The 18,800-nt window shown below is 43.4% G+C and overlaps 1 protein-coding gene and 1 pseudogene across 4 annotated transcripts in view; both read right to left on the bottom strand.

Moving 5' to 3' along the window:
• KIAA0319L (KIAA0319 like) overlaps positions 1-18,800 on the bottom strand; it is a 95,354-nt gene that overhangs the window by 18,944 nt on the left and 57,610 nt on the right. For all 4 annotated transcript variants that reach the window (XM_045898108.3, XM_045898107.3, XM_064589487.1 and 1 more), the window contains exons 5-12: positions 17,780-17,881; positions 14,242-14,339; positions 10,824-10,911; positions 9,099-9,191; positions 6,825-6,957; positions 3,627-3,855; positions 1,925-2,048; positions 1,204-1,336 (exon numbers count right to left, since the gene is read on the bottom strand). In XM_045898108.3, coding sequence (XP_045754064.1) covers positions 1,204-1,336; positions 1,925-2,048; positions 3,627-3,855; positions 6,825-6,957; positions 9,099-9,191; positions 10,824-10,911; positions 14,242-14,339; positions 17,780-17,881 — 1,000 coding nt within the window. The remainder of the gene's footprint in view (positions 1-1,203; positions 1,337-1,924; positions 2,049-3,626; positions 3,856-6,824; positions 6,958-9,098; positions 9,192-10,823; positions 10,912-14,241; positions 14,340-17,779; positions 17,882-18,800) is intronic.
• LOC123859807 (ubiquitin-ribosomal protein eS31 fusion protein-like) lies at positions 9,146-17,823 on the bottom strand (annotated as a pseudogene).

Here is an 18,800-nt window from a genome sequence, read left to right as displayed (position 1 = left end):
TAATCTCTGGCCCTAGTCATCCCTCCTGAAGCAGATTCTCCTCCAAGAAGCTCCTCTCAGCATTATTTCTGCTGTACGCACTAGTAAAACTCAGCTGAAGGTTTATCAGCTGTGTCTTCAACAAACAGTTATAATTCAAACACAATGGGCTGAGGAAGACTCGGTTCTCCACAAGAGACAAGAGCCGAGGAAAAGAATTTCTAGAATCCAACTCACCAATCATAAGTCAAGTGGTTTCTACAATCAAATTATAGCCCCTTCCCACCTATTTCTAATGCCCTCGTCAAAAACGAAAACAAAACAAAATGCTCGGTCTGTCCTATGGCTGCTACCTGTGGAAACTAAGAATGCTTTTAACTCTTCCTTAGAATTCTTTTGCTTCCCGTGGGATCCTGCATACAATCTGAGTTCCATTTGTTATGGTTTAAAGGAGCTGAAAGAAACTGTGAGAACCAGAAATGGCTCAATTAGGTAATTCCAGTTTAATTAGTATTATTTTGGTTAGTGCCTTTGGCCCCTCACTAACATAATTGGTAAATGGTGTCTTAAAGGAAACAATAACAGAGCAATGCTTTCATTGTGCAGATGAATTTTCAATTCTCTGTAACAGCTACTCTGCCCCATCCCCATTGCCAGCCTTACCCAGTTCATCTTGAGCAACAGTATTTTTCTGCTTCATTACCCTTTCCATCCTGCCTCTCAAGTGTAATTAAACTATGCATTTCGGCAGATGGATTGTACCTGTAAAAGCACCAGGACCACAAAGTACTAACTGGAGACTAGCTGATGGCAAGCATTCTTTTTTCCTTACAACAATTATTTTGTATCATTTTCTTAAGAGTTGAAGTTTAGGATTGCTAAGGTTTCTTTCTCAGTCATTCCCCTTGGATAAGCCAGTAAAAGCAAGTGAACTCTTGGGGTGCCTGGGTGGCTCAGCTGTTAAGCGTCTGCCTTCGGCTCAGGACATGGTCCCAGGGTCCTGGGATCGAGCCCCGCATCAGGCTCCTGCTCAGCAGGAAGCCTGCTTCTCCCTCTCCCACTCCCCCTGCTTGTGTTCCCTCTCTTGCTGTGTCTCTGTCTGTCAAATAAATAAAATCTTAAAAAAAAAAAAAAAAGAGCAAGTGAACTCTTAAAAGCAAGTGACACCTTGCTTTCAAAGGTCTGGAGACATTGTATCAGTAAGGGTTTTGCGTCCGCACTCACTGTGTTTTCTCCCAGAGATAGGAGATAATCTTCTGATCATCAGAGCTTTTGCTGCCATCCAGGGTTGTGCTGTCCACGGGAAGGGTCAGCTCTTTATCTGGGCCTGCATCTGCCTGTGGAGGTTTGTTGTTTTCTAGAAGACAGAGACACAGAGGTCAAAAGCAGGCAGTTCAGCTGGGAAAGGAGAGGAACTAACCAGGACATATGTTCTGGAAGACATGAGAACTCTGCCTCTCTGCCCACAAAACTATCAGAGACTGTGAGCCAGGGAGCTCACGATGAAGAATGTAAGACCGGAACCTTTTTATGAGAACACGGCAGAACGTAATGAAGTTGTAATACCATGGTAAATTTGAGACGTGATGCTACGAGCATTCAAAAGAGAGGGTCTGAGTGAGAAGGTAGGGCTTTCTTGAGGAAGTGGGCTTTAAGCTGTCCCTTAAAGGCCATGGGAGGATTTGGGATAACAGAGACTCTATCTGCTACGTCCCCCTGAAGGCACAATAACCAGCCACGGGCAAGGCCACAGCTGAGCTTGTGAAGTACTCTCTCTCTCTAGCTCTGAAGAAAGCACTCAGAATGGACAACAAAAGTTGCCAGGGGCCCGTGGACTGCTGCCTCCTACTCCACTGTCGTATCGCTCAGAACCCAAACCCCCCACTTCTGCACAGTGCAAGGGGCCAGCCAGCAGAAAGGCCTGCACGATAAGGCCGGAACTTACCAGGCTGCACGATAACAGTCACTTGGGCGGTGGCCTGCTGTCCTATGGTGTCAGTCACTGTGAGCTGGTAAGTGTAGTCTCCTTCTTGCATGGCAGAGAGCTGCAGGGTTGGGGTTCTAACGCCCTGCATGTATAAATACAGACAAGTGGAAAAGCAGACTCCCAGAATCACAATGTCATAGAACAAGTCCTACTCCGGTCTAAATGATGCACCTGGTTTTCTACACCTAGTGAGTGCAGCATCAGACACTGCAGGACATCCTGTTAAAAGCAAAAGGTTCCCCTTTCAAGGTCACAACCTGCCCTGACAGCAGCGGTTTCAAATAAAGTCAGAGTTCCCCCGAGGGAGGGGAGTACGGGAAAATGTGCAGATAACCAAGTTCAGTCTTTATGACCCAAGCCAGAAAGAAGGCCAGGAGCATAGAATAAAAGAATACACTTTTAAAACCACGTTCTTCCTGCTGAGGCCGCTCAGTGATCTTAACACAGCCGCCTCAATAGCACATGGCAGCAAGTGCAGACGCTAAGCGACGCCACGCCGTCCCCCTGCCGGGTTGGGCGGATTCTGCAACAGCGGAGAAACCGAACATAATATCTAAACAAGAGCCAGGTGAAATGTGAGCTTTAAGTCATGCCTCCAATTTGGAAACACAGAGTGTCAGAAGGAACATTATACACAATTTAGGGCAAACTTCCAAGGCAGGAACTTCCTCTAGAACAGTGGGCAAAACTTGGCAGCCTCTGGGCTGAATCCAGCTTGCAGACATTTTGTTTGGCCTGCAGTGTTCTTTAAAAGCTGGAAATTTTTTTTTTCCTTTTTTGAAGATTTTATTTTTAAGGACTCGCTACTTAAAACGTGGGGCTTGAACTCACAATGCTGAGCTCAAAAATCACATGCTCCACTGACTGAGTCAGCCAGGTGCCCCAAAAGTTGGAAATTTTCAAATACAGGTCTAGATTTCTGTTTTTTCTTGAAAAGCTGGCCTCTCTAGGAATACTGGATCATATTTCCATGCGGCAACAACTAGCTGGCGCTGAAGCGCAGCTGACCACTTCAGTCAGGGGTTATGTTGTCTGGTTTGCCACAGGCCCTACTCAATTTTATTTACTTCTGTTACCTGCCTGGTGACAGATCTAGTCCCTTCCTAAATATCTCCAGAGAGAAGATGCTCACCATCTAGCCAGGTGGGCTACTCCAATTTGTAGTAGAGCTCATTAAGATCTGCACCCTTGTATCATGATCTCAGGGTCATGAGATTGAGCCCCATGTCAGGCTCTATGCTGAGTGTGGAGCTGGCTTGAGATTCTCTCTCTCCCTCTGCCCCTCCTCCCCGCTCCCCCCCACACCCTGCTCACATGTGTGCTCCCTCTCTCTCTCTTAAAAAAAAAAAGAAAAAAGATCTGTACCCTTGTGGCATCAGAGTAGTCTGGCTCTCTGGAACCATCCTAGAAATAGCTCCCCTTTCTCATCTAGTCTTTTCCTTTGATACTAAACATTAAAGACAAAGGTTTGGTAATGTGTTCCTTAAAGGCCCCTTAAATTTTCTAGGTGTTTTTTTTTTTTTTAATTCCAATGTTCAATGTTCTATATAAATCTGACTTTGGTCATTAAAATGGGAGCAAAAATAAGCCTTGTAAGGCAACCCAGTCCAGCAGCTGTACTTCTCCTGGGCAAGAAAAGACAGAAGCCATTCCCTCCTACCTGCATCTCCACCACTTTCCCCTTGCTGCTTGGGCTGAGTGACCACTCATAGCTGGTGATGCCATGATCATCAGTGCTCTGGTTCCCAAAGAGGGTGATGGAGTTTTGGGGCAGGGTGATCACTTGGTTGGGGCCTGCGTTGGCCACAGGGGGATAATCCACCGCTTTGTTCACCATGAGGCTTGCAGTGGTGGAGCTGGTTGCTCCATCAGAGTCTACTACCGTCAAGCTGGCAGGACAGAGAAAGGAGTACAATCAGGGATGGGCTGAAGGAAAAGGAATCAATCTGAGAGGACTGAAAAATCGAGGCTAAGAAATACCAAGGCAGCAGAGGTACCAAATGGTAACCAATTCTTTACTCATTCTTCTTAGAATGGCAGACGACTACTAAATGCTCACCCTGAGTGCGAGGCACTGTTCCAAGTTCTTTCTACCTCATTAAATCCTCACAACAGCTCTATACAGCACGATCCTCATTTTACTCCTTACATATACGAGGAGACTGAGGCACAGAGAGGTAACTTGCCCAAGCTTGAGTGGAGTCAGAATGTGAATCCAGGCACTAGGTCGCCAGCACCGTTCTGCTCTGCCGCCTGCAAGTGTCTGGGCGCTGGGATCTTGACAGGCACTGTCTGACCTGGCCCTCCCAACAGTCGTATGAAGTAGGCATCATCCATTTCCCTGTACAGGAAGCTGAGAGAGGCTACGTCACCTGCCCAGGGCCACACAGTGAGCCAGATGCAAGCCCAGTTCTCTGACTCTCAAGCCCAGAAACCAAGTTTTAAGATTAGATAGTCCCTGGCCCCTAAAGCTGTGGGGCTCAAAGGTGCCCCCCTACATAGAGCAAGCTCTGACTGCAGCCCGCTCTCCTCCTGCCATCCTGCCTCAGCCATGCACACATCACAAGAAGGGGCACCCTGGGCAGACAGCCTCTGGGATGGACCAGGAGGGCTGGCTCCGGTAAGACAGGAGCCCGAGATGCAAATGAATTCTCCTACGCAACAGCCCCACAGTTTGTGCCAGTGTGAAATAGGATTTGCAAGAGGAAAAAAAATGTTCATTTATAAGAGCAGGCTTTTACCTAAATGATGCCTTCCAGCTGAACAGCCTAAAGCTTCTCTTGCCACCTCAAAATGTGAGCATAAGCAAGCAAGGAGGTTTGGGTTCCTTCCATTTTGCTGACAGAAAGAGGAAAAGCATAGAAAAGACATGTCGTTTGTTTAAATCTCACCACCAGCCACAGACAGAGCCAGACATCTGTGGGGTTGCATCCCATAGTCTCACCTTTTACCTAGGGCCTGAAGGGGATTTTTTGGGATTTTAGCCTTTAGAAAAAGAGCACAAAAACATAAGACACACAGACATGTGCAAATCAGCAAACATCTGAAGAAGAAAAATCCACAGAAGTTTTCCTCTTTTTTCAGTTTCCCTGTTGTTTTCATAGTTTTTTGTTTTTGTTTTTTAACATATCCTGTTTGTCTCCTATTTCGGAGAAAAAGCAAGTTATAGACAAATGGCAAGATGGCAGCCACCCATTTACTCTTTCACCTCAAACAGTCCCAGGCTTGCCTGCAAGAATCCTGGACCCGATTAGCAGGTGACCACAGGGCTGGGGAAAGAGGCCACTGCCATGTCAAAGCAGGGGAGAAGGAAAGGTGAGTGGAACAAAACAGACTGGATCTTAATGCTAATCAAATCCAGTCCCATCATTTCATAAATTGAAATTGACAGAACAAAAGAATCACCCCCAATACCGCATCCACCCAAACACTATGATTAAAAGTGCAGGCTCTAGTCATGCTGCCTGTGTGACCTTAGGCAAGTTCCTTAACCTCTCTGTGCCTGAATTTTCTAATCTACAAAATAGTAGTAATTGTAATACCTGCTATAAGGATTAAATGAGCCACTACGTGCACAGAGCTCAGAACAGTATAAATGTTCAAGAAGCAGGAGCTATTATTGCTACTTTTTTGAAAAGGATCAACCTGGCCCAAGCTAAATTTCATAAATGTTAGAACTCCTGTATTAGAAATCCAAGGTAAAAACCAACTCACGTTTCCATTTTAAGCCAATGAGAAGGCTCTAACCTTGTGGAATGGCAGCCACCTTTCATTCATCTGAAGTCTTAAGTCAATGAGAGTGCTGCTAAGTCACATTACTTACATGGCAGGTGCTGTGCTAGGACCTTTGTCACTGTGTCTCAGGTAGTGTGAAAACTTGGCTAACTGCAGAGCCGGTGGGGACAACAGACACCCATGAATAAGCCGCTGCACCACAGGCACTGGGTGCAACAGTTTGGGGAGAGACATATTCCCTCCTCTGGGAAGAACCTCAGGAGGGTCTCACAGAAAACTGAGTAGGTCCTTAAGGATGGGCAGAACTCCAATGGACTGAGAAGAGCATTCAAGGAAGCATGAACAAAATACGTAAGGTCAGGTCAAGTAGTGCAACAGAACAAGCCCGGACTTGAGGGTTAGAGAATCTGCACTTCGGTTCAAGCTGAACTGTGTGACCTCAGAGAAGTTAGTAAATACACTGAGCCTCATTTTTCTCAGATGTAAAATTAGTTTAGTATCAGGTACATATGGTGTTTGTACGATACTCACATACAAGTGCTCTATAACTGACAAGGACTTTTGCAAACCTAAGGAGGATTACTCTAGAGTTGGCTCACACTCTTACTAATCATTACAGCCTAGAATGTCAACACGAGTTCCCAGGACTATCTTTGAATCAAATTCTCTAAAACACCCCAACAGAGGAAGAGCCCACAAATCATAGTGAAATAAACCACTAGTCCAAAGTAAAGATTTTGAGATCTTTGTGTAAGTTGAGGAAGCATTTACCAAAGGGAAGAGATAAGATGGGAATGGGTTCCTTCTAGATTTTTCCTGAGAAAAGGCACAGGAAGATGGGCCCTTTCACTTAATGACAGAAATCCTAAAAAAAATGTTTGGAGATCTGCCAGGCGCAGCTTTGGGAATAACTGTGGTGGGTCCTATGCAAGGACCATTGCCCTAGAAACTTATCACTTTGACCACAATGACCAATAGGACTCAGAGAACTAATGGAACCAAAGGCTCTATCATCAACCAAATCTATAATGACTTTGATATCTGTCAGAGTTACTCCTAGAAGAATGTAAAACCCACAAGGGAAAAACATGGCCTAAGGGAAACTTGAAGGGTCCTAATTTACCTGAAAGTGTAGTTCCCAGGGACGAGCTTACTTAGTTTTAATATGGCCGTGTCTTCAGAAATCTTCTCTTCTCTCAGAGGTCCCTTAAGTTCCTCCCAATGGTACTGGACGATTTTATCATCATCAGTGCTTTCTTGACCATAAAGAAACATCAGTTACAATATGAGAGTGCTGGGTCTCAGCACTCACCCAGCTTACGCAAACCAGGGCAACTACCCAGAGATGTGAGGCTAGGAAAACTTCATGAAATGACAGACTATCTCTCCAGAGTGTTTCTTCCCTAGGAATATTGGGTCATTCTGCCTCTCTATGAATATTCCACTGCGTAGTTTTCCAAGAACTCCAACACAGGCAACCTCTGGTTAAAATGCTACTGTATGAAAAAAGGAAAATCAAAAATTCTTAAACACATGAAAAGATACTCAACCTCACTTAAAATAAATGCATATTTAAATTACACTTCAGATACTATTTTTTTAACCTACTTGATTGGTGAGACCAAAGTTTCATAACACACTCTAAGGGTAGAAGTGTGGAGCAAACCCTCTCCTAGGTCACGGGGGAAGCATATGGTGATACTCTCTCCATAAAGAGCAATCTAGCAAAACTTGTCTTTGCCCCTGTAGTTCCTCTTTGAGGAATTTATCCTACAGATATATCTGCATGTGTGTTAAATGTCAAGCTTACAAGATTATTCATGGCAACATTCTTTGTAGCAGCAAAAGACCAAGAATAATCTAAATGGTCATCAATAGAGATTGACTGAAACCAAGTATACAGCCACACAATGACGTTATACAGCCATTTAATGGAAGGCTATGTAATCCTTAAGAGGAAAAAAAAAATGAACTATTTCACATACTGATTCAGAAAAATTCTTCAGCATAGAGAAACAATCATTGTACATAATAGTGTGTACTCTGTGTTATCGTAAAGACTGTATATGTATTGTCTTACATATGCATAGAATGTCTCTAGAAAGAAACATAAAATAATACTGTTGACTGTCTGGAGGACAACTGGATAGGTGGCAGATGGGGTCGTACTGATTCTCTCCAGTGTACACCCTTACACACTATTTAACTTTGACCTATTCAACAATATAAAGTAAAATGGCGGAGGGGGGCTGGGGGAGGCCTGGGTGGCTCAGTCGGTTAAGCGTCTGCCTTTGGCTCAGGTCATGATCCCGGGGGCCTGGGTTCGAGTCCCGCATCGGGATCCCTGCTCAGTGGGAAGCCTGCTTCTCCCTCTCCCTCTGCCTGCTGTTCCTCCTGCTTGTTTTCTCTCTCTCGCTCTCTCTGTCAAATAAATAAATCTTAAAAAAAGTAAATGCTTAAAAAAAAAAAAAAAAAAAAGTAAAATGGGGCTATGTGAACCCTTTCTACCGCTCTCACAAGTGCTTCTTCCTGTTCTCTCTTCCCTCTTGGCCTGCTATTCTTCTACCCTCCTCTTCTTGCCAGTACCAACTACGTGTAATGTTTAACCTTGCTAGAGATTCCTCTGCTAGAGCAGTGACTGTCTCGGCCATAAAACGACTCTCGGTGGCAAGACAATCAGGGTAGCAGGGCCTTACTAGACCTCCCAGGGGACCAAGCAAATACTGCTGAGATGACAGGCCTGAAACCCCCCTGCACGCAGAGCCAGGATCAGTGGCAAAGACCCAGAAGTCTTCTCATGTCACCCGTCAGGGGACACTACTCCGAAGTGTAAAGTGCTCACGAGCCTGGTTGGGGCGTGGAGCACATTCTGTGAGTCTCTCTGGGAGGAGGCTGACAAAAACCCTGTCAGGCAGTGCACGCCAGGGGAGAACTCCCAGCCCAGACCTCAGTTACTTGTCTTGCTCTAGAGGAGGGAGCTTTGTTTCCAGAACTGAGAGCGGTGACTCTGTCCAAGCAAATCTGAAACCCAGCAAGTTTCATATAAAATAATGCTAAATACCTGCATAATCCCACTTTCTTAACATCTCAAAAGAGCAGAATTATTACTTCAAACAAGCCACATGGGGATTTTAAATAAGGCCCGTCTGGTTTTTTACTTCCTAATCAGTTGCTTGCAATGGGTAGTCTTCCCATAACATGGTCAAGAAGATGGGCCTAAACAGAATGCAGACATAATTGGCCCCAAATCTTCTTCTTTTTTTTTAAGTAGGCTCCACGCCCACCATGGAGCCCAATGCAGGGCTTGAACTCATGACCCCGAGATCAAGACCTGCATTGTCTACCACAGTTCACAGTGAATGCTATTCTAAAACATCATGCCTAGACAAGCACTCACGGCTGCCATCAATGACTGTGGAAGTCGTTGGTAGAGAGATCTCCTGGAACTGTGGCGACACGATGGCAACGGGAGGCTGATTCTTCCGGGGCTCTGCAAGAAAATGACGCAGAAGAAATTAGAAGAGGGGCTTTATTTATTTCTTTATTGGCTGTTTTTATTTTTTATTTATTTAATTTTTAAAAAAGATTTTATTTATTTATTTGAGAGAGAGAACAAAAGAGAGAGAGCACAAGTAGGGGGAGCAAGAGAGGGAGAAGCAGACTCCCCACTGAGCAGGGAGCCCAACACAGGGCTCGATCCCAGGACCCCGGGATCATGACCTGAGCTGAAGGCAGACGCTTAACTGACTGAACCACCCAGGTGCCCTGGGAGCTGGGTTTTTTTTGTTTGTTTTTTTAAGATTTTATTTATTTATTTGTCAGAGAGAGAGAAACAGAGAGAGCACAAGCAGGGGGAGCAGCAGGGAGAGGGAGAAGCAGGCTCCCGCTGAGCAGAGAGCCCAACATGGGGCTCGATCCCAGGATCCTGGGATCATGGAAGAGGGGCTTTATAAATTATAGGAGGAGCAGGACTGTGTGGGTGAATTATAAATCAGTTTCCATTACATAACTAATGGGTGCAGCATCACCGAATGAATGGCAAGTCACAACACCAGGTTAACATTCTAGCATAAGACATGTGGAAGCATCAGAGCCTCTTCCAAACCTGACCACTCCTAAGACCATGCCTCGTGCATGCTTTCAATGCTCGTTTGCTATCTTGTTCGTGAAAAGGACTACAGCGGCACAAGCTGAGGAGAGGTGGACCACAAACAAGTTTTGTGCAACGAGGGCCTTGACAAGCAAACTATCCCTCAGCACAGACTGTGCTGAAAAGATAACGGATGATTTCTCGCCCATCCCTGAGCTGATTGTGTCTAGGCCTGAGTGATGGCAGGGTCACAGACCACTCTGTCCGCCTGAATGACTGTGAGCTACAAACCCGGGGGCCTTTTGAAAAAAAAATCCAACGGTCTTTATGTTAAACACATTTTTAAGAAGGTGAAAGGATTACCTTGGCTACAGAGCTCAAGGAACAAATAGAAAATCTATCCCCAACAAAGAAACCAGTATTAAGAATTTGTGCCAATGTATGTGCCACTCTCCAACTTGCCCCAAATTTCCCTAAAAATGCAAAATAAGATACTCTGTTATTGCACTGTAATTTACCAATGGTGGATCACTTAAAAAGAATGACAGGATCTGATTTCCAAGGTGAAAGAAGACTGGCAGGGTTTAAATGAGGAATTCTGTGTGCAAAACCCATATCTGGAAAGAGATCAGAAAGAGCCAGCCATTTGGCTGGTTCTCCTTTACATGCTTCTCCCAGGCTCCTGGCTTTCTTGTGTCTCTTAATCACAACACATGGTCCTCTCTCAGCATGACCTACTTGGAGAAGTAGTTCTCAGACAGGCAGGCTACTGCTCAGGCCACACCGCACTGGGGGCCATGTGATTAATGTTTCTCCGCCCAGCCAAATGTTCCAACTAGAACCAAAGCATACACTCTGCCACCTAACCTTTTATTACATTGAACTAGGAACTGCCTAATGAATATAGAAGAAGAAAGAAGAAAGAAGAAGAAGAAGGAAGAAGAACAACAACCCTTCAAGTCAAATCTCCCCCTCTTTGGGAATCCTGCAGAGGAGGCAATGGAGATGCAGCTAGGGCTGGGAAACTCATACCTGGTTTTACCGTCACATTCACATAGCCTTCCCCATGGGCATTTTGACCGTCTACAATCACTTTGAATTCATATAAGCCTGGAGTAAGCTGCAGAAGTGAGAGAAGACCTTTTAGAAAACCACAAAGAGCAGCAATTCTATGTAAAATAACATACATATCTAAACTTTCCATGCTGATACTGCACTCTCTTCTTGCACAGTTTCCAAAATGGAGAGAGTAAACTAGCTGAGGAGATGAAACAATGAATTATAAACTAAAAAACCATAGCTTTTAATGTGAATCTTATTACTAGCTGACTCTAGAACAACAAAAGGGAATTCAATATCTCTGTACTCCCATTTTCCTTTCAGAAGAACATTAAGGGCCCAACCACCCTATTTCATAGAGTTATGAAATTAAAATAATCATCTCTGCAAAGAAAATCATTTTGTAAAAATACCAAATAGCTCCCAAATATCTGAATATTTCTCCCTTCTGATTTCCACTAAGTGTATAAAAATAATATAAAAGAAAGAAAATCACCCACAATCCCACTGTCCTAACACATCAGTTAATCATATTTCTCTTACTTCCTCCCAATGTTTGACCACATACAAAAAGTAGTTTTTAAATAGTTCATTCGTTCAGCAAACATTTACCGAGAACCAATTATGTGCTGGACATTATCCTAGGCTTGGGGTTCGGAGAGGAGTAAGATAAGATCACTACCTCAAGGAACCAGACTTTCAAGGTCCAGTTAAGATCAAGGTGTGCATGAAGCTTTTTGTTGTTGTTGTTAGTTCATGTCTTTTATTAACCCGTATACACAATTACTTGTCTTCCGGTCTGTTGAAGCAATAGGTCAGACAACATTTAGTGCAAGAATGCCTGTCAAAGTGGCTAGCCATAAAAACTCTAGCACCTTATTCATCTGAAGGGCACTCCGGATGAAGGTGCCTGATTTTGCCATTATCATCTACCTTCTGGTATTTCAGGACAGCCAACTTAACCTTCTCTCTCTTATGCTTACTCTCCTTGGGAGTGCTGTACTACTCCTTCTTTCTTCTTAGCACCACCACAAAGTCTCAACACAAGATGAAGAGTGGACTCCTTTTGAATGCTGTAGTCACACAAAGTTTGTCTGTCTTCCAGTTGCTTGCCAGCGAAGATCAGTCTGCTGATCAGGAGGAATTCCTTCCTTATCCTGGATCTTGGCCTTTACATTTTCTACTGTACCTGAGGATTCAACCTCGAGAGTGATGGTCTTCCCCATAAGGGTTTTCACAAAAATCTGCATCTTGGTGGCGGTTCCACTGCAGATCGGAAAGAAAAACCTGCATCAAGCTTTTTATTATTCTTTCTTCTATTCATTTAACATGAGCACCTTCCCCCATTATAACAGCCTTTTTAATGGTCACTTTCATAGCTGCAGAATAGTGCACGAGTGTGTCATATCACATAAGTGTTCCACATTGTTGGGTATTTGGGTTGTTTCCAGACTTTTACTATTATAACTAATGCTTGCTGTGATGATCATCTCTCAGACGATTGAAGTTTTTCCTTTCTTCTGAATGATCTTCTTTAAGCAAGTGTTAATTGACTAGTGTTTTTGACATTTTTCTTCTTAGAAATCTCTTATTACTTGGCTTTCACTTTGCCTACTCCTCATTTCCTTCAGTTTCTTCTTCCTCGTACATCTTTAAGGACAGTGTTCCCCAGGATTCCAGCTGCACTCTACACACTCTGGAGGATCTCATGTATTACCATGGCTTCAGATGTCATCTGTTTGAGATTGGTGCGCAGATTTATCTCTCTAGCGCAGACTTGTGTCCTGCTCTCTAGTCCCTGACTCCCAGTTTCTTCCTGGACACCTCCACTCAAATGTTTCACAGGTACCTCAAACTCACTCTGTCCAAAAATAATTTAATCATCTGCAAACCTCATCCAAACTTGCTCCTCTTTCTGTGCTCTTCATTTCAGTGAATATCACCACTGTCTTACCAACATCTACCCAGGTGCCTGAGCCAAAAGGCTAGAATGATCCTAGACATCCTTTCCCCAACACCTCCACCCCATCAAATGATCACCAGGTCTTATCGAGTCGACCTCCATTATATTTCTCACATCCACTCACTTCTCTCCATTCACAATGGCATCATCTTAGATTTCAACCATCATAGCATAGTTGTTAAAAGCAAGAGCTTTATGGATGGAAAGTTCCAGCTCAAATCTACCATTTAATAGCTTTGTGAACTTTGGCTAAACTACTTTATTTTTCTGATTTTTAGTTTGCCATTTATAAAACAGGTATTAGTATCTACATCTTGGGGTCATTACAAAGATAAAATGAAAGTTAGTGCATAAAACACTTAGCACTGTGTCTGGCACATATCATGAGCTCAACAGTGGCCTTTAAGTTTTATTTTATTTATATGTTTTTTAGCCCAGGCTATCACCATCTCACACCTACATTTTTCAACAGATTCTCAGTTGGTTTCCCTAGTTTGAGTCTTACCTCCTCCAGTCTGCAGTCAGGGTGAGCTTTCTAAACTGAAAATCTGAACTAGTCTTTCTACTATCTAAAACCTTTCAAAGGTTCCATATTCCCCATGGATAAGATTCACAATCCTCACTCTGTGACCCGTGCATCTCTCCAACTCTGTGCCACTGCTCTCCTCACACTGGAGGGGCCAGTCACGCTGAACCACACAGAATTCCCTTTTTGTCACATTTTCTATTTGGCCCAGTGGACATTGCTTTCCCTGCGTGGGGTAACAGCACTCCACCCTTTACCCAGAAAGTGAGTCACCTGTCATGACCCAGATGGGTAAACTCTAAGAAATCAAACTCCCCAGGGCTTCAATACTCCCTGCAATGACCTAGTGCATCCCCTGTTATGATTTCTGCTTCTGGCCAGTATCACCTGCGAGATTCTATTGTCCTTGAATGTGAAGATTTTGATCAATTCACTGGTAAATCCCCACTGCCTGACATATAACTAGTGTACGATCAATGGTTGTTGAAGAAAAAAAGAAAGAATGAACGAATGAATGAGACTGCCTGGCCAAAGAATATGAACATTTTTATGATTCTTAATAACTACACTGAATCCCAAAAAAGACTGAGCCAATTTATACAGTTTTGTGGCCACAAAAAACTTAGCTTATCTCCCAAATTCTAAAATCCTTATGTTACCCTTAAAAGCTGTTTAGTGTATATTTTCAGCTATCACCACCATGCTTATACAGTCTTCTCACCATAAATGAACATTTGAGAATCATACACTAACAAATACTGGATGTCAGCCAGACTTTTGGAGGATTCACTTCTGAAAGATTGTTCCTGATTTAAGTGTGAACAGAAAATTCTACATTCTACATTTTAGAAAATGGTCAGCACCTCTATCCCAGCCCTGCAAGTGAGAGGAGGCAAATTCACCTTGGACAGTTTGAGGATCTGGGAATGTTTCCCTTCCATCTCTCCACTGTAGTCTTTAGGATGAGTAATCAGCTGCCAGTCGTAGGTGTAGGTTTCTCCTATAGAAGGGCAGTTACAAAAATCATGAAAACACACACCTACACACAAAGAGGGCAGCCACACAGCCTGCCAATAACAAATCTTTTCTAAATCTTGACAAGGCCTTAGTTTTTAAGATTCCGTCCCAGAGCCTCTAGGGAAACCAAAGGTTTTGTTGAAAGAAAGGGAGGATTCTGCTGACTCAGCTACAGTCAGGTCTTCCTCCACCCTCTCCCAGCAATGCTTTCTTCTGCCCCACACCCAGCCTCCCTTTGAGCGAGGCCAATCCTCCCTCAAAATACCAGGTTGCTCATGGTGTGGCATCACAGGGAAAAAACATGCCCTACCAAACACCATAGATGAACTCACTGGGAACAAAGGCCATTTTCTTGCAAAACTTCTTTTGCAACAAAGAACAGCAATGACTTCTAAATAACATGGTTCAAAAATAGCTTTTTTACAGAGTGCTAACAATGCTTGTCTCACTGAGGTCATCACACCCTGGTGTGATTCCAGCTGAGCTAAATAACACACTGCAGAAGATGGTAGGGGATGGCCCATTTAAAACAGGCCCCACTGAAATTAATTAAGATCAAATGAAGCACTAAATGGTCCTCATTTGTAGCTCAGACTGTATGACTGGGTAGGACAAGGACAGGATCCCGTTATCTAAATGGAATCCTGCCCCCGTGAAAGTGGTCTTAAATTTTGAGGGGGGTGAGATTCACATCTGACGAGGGATGGATGGGATTTGGTAAGAAGGCTATGTTACTACCCAGAAGTAAAAATAAAAGGAAAAGAGAAGAAAGCTCAAAAGTGTAACAGAGAATGGTCATCTCTTTCTTAGTTCATGAGTTCAAAAGTAAGTTAGCACATAGAATCGAATTCCAAGAGAGCCTTCATCTGAAGACCAGATTTTATTTTATAAGCCTGAGTTGCAAGATCTATCACTCTTCCTCCCCCCCCCAAAACACTAGTTTTGTGTTGGACAGTCGTCAGCCCTGGGCAGCTCTCCCAAACGTCCCCTGGGCAAGTCCGGGCAGGTGAGAAGCAGGAAAAGCACAGCAGCCGTGGGGCTGGTGCCAAGAGATGACCTCTCTTCCAACTAGAGTAGGCAATTTGTTTTCCACACAGAAAACAGACTCACATTAGTTTGGGACTGACAATTTTATAATATCTCAGGCTGGCAACGCAATTTCAAGCAAGGACAATATTCCTAGGACAGAAAAGCTCAGGGGATGAATTGTGCCTCACAGCCGGAAATCTGCCCAAGGGTAGGAACAGCTGAGGATAGGTCTGCTAGACAGAACACTGGTTTCAATGATTTAGGGCAGTGGTTTTCAAACCATGCCTCCGAACCCGAGAGGGATCCTGAGAGGTGCTCCAGGGGCCGCCACAGGAGTGAGGGGGAGGAAGAGTAGGCAGAGCGGGTTCTGTTCACTTGTCCCCAAACCATCCATCCCATGTATCTGATAAAGGCTGAACAACCCATGGAGAGGAGAGTTGAAAAGAATCTGTTTCTCAACCCATGTGTTTTAGACTTTATCAAAGTCTCCACTGTATTTTAACTATACTCTGTCCCTAAGCCCTCTTTATTTAGAACCCACGTGCTGATCTACAAGGTGACAGCAACTCACAGACATGTATATGCAAATAGGGGTTAGACAAGAAAATAAAGCAGAACCCAGTGCTTTACACAAAACACTGGAGTCAACCGCAGCTCAAGGCAGTTCTCACCTCCATCTTCAAAGGCCACCAAATTCATTCACCTTAACTTACCACCAGAGGGGGTAAGGATAAAGCTTCTCTGGAGGAAGATGGAATGAACTGATAAGGAAACCTCAATTTGAGGGCAGAAATATAGAATGGGGAAGGCATTTATGTTCTGGAAAAGTACTTTTGCATAAATACACTATTTGGTATTAGGCCTTTTAGAAAGTAGGACTACTGTATAGGAAAGGTTTGTACCTAAAATGGAAGGACCCCGTCCTGAATCCTAGAGTATGGCATTCGATTTGACTAACCCTGTAATGAGAGTAGCATAAACCCAATGCAATCATTTTCCATCAAAGTATGCTTCACTATTGTCATAGAAAGTCTTAAGAAGTGCATATGTGGGGGTGCCTGGGTGGCTCAGTCGGTTGAGCGTCTGCCTTCGGCTCGGGTCATGATCCCGGGGTCCTGGGATCGAGCCCCGCATCGGGCTCCCTGCTCAGCGGGAAGCCTGCTTCTCCTTCTCCCACTCCCCCTGCTAGTGTTCCTTCTCTCGCTGTGTCTCTCTCTGTCAAATAAATAGAATCTTTAAAAAAAAAAAAAAAAAAAGAAGTGCATATGTGTTTCTTTTTTTTTTTCTTTGGCAACTCTGGTGGGATGCATATGTGTTTCTAAGCTGAATTTTGGCATATTAATATATACTTCAAAGGTGAAAGGGATGCTCATATTATAAGTTTTCTTAAATAATGAATGCATCACCCCCTAATTTATGTATTTCATAAATCTGAATTTTGTGTATCACATTGGGCCTGTCTTCTTTTTTTTTAAGATTTTATTTATTTACTTGGAGAGAGAGAGAGTGCAAGAGCGCAAGCAGAGGGAGGGAGAGGGACAAGCAGCGCTCGATCTCACGACCCTGAGATCACAACCTGAGCTGAAATCAAGAGTCAGACGCTTAACCAACCAAGTCACCTGGGAGCCCTGTCTTCCTTTTTTTTTTTAAATGTCAAATCTCTATTAGCCATAGTCTTAAATCACTCTTCTACAAGTTCTATATCTGCTATTTACTGGTTTGTACAAAATAAATAGGTTAAACCTCAGTCTCAGTTTCTTCCTCCTTTATTATTTTTTTTATTTTTTATTTTTTATTTTTTTAAAGATTTTATTTATTTATTTGAGACAGAGAGAATGAGAGAGAGCATGAGAGGGCGGAGGGTCAGAGGGAGAAGCAGACTCCCTGCTGAGCAGGGAGCCCGATGCGGGACTCGATCCCGGGACTCCAGGATCATGACCTGAGCCGAAGGCAGTCGCTTAACCAACTGAGCCACCCAGGCGCCCTTTCTTCCTCCTTTAAAGGGATATAATACAACCTCCATTTAATGAGCATCAGCTATATGCTAGGCACTGAGATAGGTCCCTTATATACCATTTCATTTTGCCCTTGAAGTAACCTTATGAGGTAGAAATTATTATCCTCATTTTACTGAGAAAGAAAGGGAAGCACAGAAATAATTTGCTTAAAATCATTCAGCTAATGTCTGGCTGAGCTGGGATTTGAACCCCGGCTTGACATCGAAGCCCATGATTTCAAACATTATATTATATTGCCTCTCGCATCAGATAAATATTTGTGCATGTGCATACTATAGCCTTTTCTCACAGGACTATTGCAATGAGTAAATGAGTTAAGGTAGGTAAATACCATAAATTAAAACATCATCCAAATGTAACTAAGGGGATGTTTTACCTTCAAGTGGTTCTTGGAGAACATAAGCATTTAACTGAACTTCATTCTTAGGCAGGGTAATCTGGACACTCTTTCCAGCAGATACCACCAGTTCCTTTATAACTGGAAACAAATAAAATATACAAGAGACAAGAAATTAGATCCAGACTACCTCATTCCTCTCCATCCTTTTGGGGCCAAATTTCTTTTAAACAATATTCAGCTACTGCCTTTATTTCCTCATTATTTATCTACTCTCTAATCCCTGAAATTTTATTCTGCTCCCATTTTTCCACTGAAAAAGATCTTTTGAGGTCATCCACAAACTGCTCCTTAGCAAATCCAGTAATTGTTTCTCAACCCGCATCCTTTACTTCAGTGGCATCTAATAAATACTGCTGACTGCTTCGTTATTAAAACTCTCAGGTTATCATGACATCATATTATTCTACTTTTATTCCTTTGTCTCTGAGTTTTTCTCCACTGTATTTTAACTACAGTCTGTCCCTAGGCCCTCTTTATATAGTAATTTCCATGGAGTTCAATAATCAGAGTTCAACAGTGTTTCAAGGATCATCTTCATGCTGATAAACAACTTTCTAATAAAATACATCTATAAAGTTCCTAAAAGAAAAGCCAAATGTTGATCACAAGGCCGGCCTTAATTTCTTTCTGTTCCAATTGCTACAACCATAGACTTAGGTTATTCCAAGAATCTTAACTGGTCTTCCCTCTGCCAGCACACCCCACTCTAACCCATTCTGTCTTCCTAAAACACCCACCACCATTAGTTTTTCTAAAATACTCCCCCCACCGTGCTACTCTCCTACTTAAGACTCCCCACTCCCACACCACATTCAAGGCCAACTGCTAACCTGGCATTAGAGAACCATTAACATCTGATCACACCACCTCACACCTCCTCCCCAGTTCTGCCTCTAATTATATTAATTTTCCTTCTTGTGCTCCACAGAAGAAGACATAGTCTACTCTTGGGGACTTTACTAATGCTATTTCCTTCAACTGGGGTGTATGCTTTCTT

Source organism: Mirounga angustirostris, unplaced genomic scaffold, assembly GCF_029215605.1.
Source record: "Mirounga angustirostris isolate CCGP_5_RB_7025 unplaced genomic scaffold, mMirAng1.0.hap1 SCAF_4, whole genome shotgun sequence".
Lineage (NCBI taxonomy): Eukaryota > Metazoa > Chordata > Mammalia > Carnivora > Phocidae > Mirounga > Mirounga angustirostris.
The sequence above is the reverse complement of the archived record's forward strand: the minus strand, read 5'-3'. Positions and strand labels throughout refer to the sequence as shown.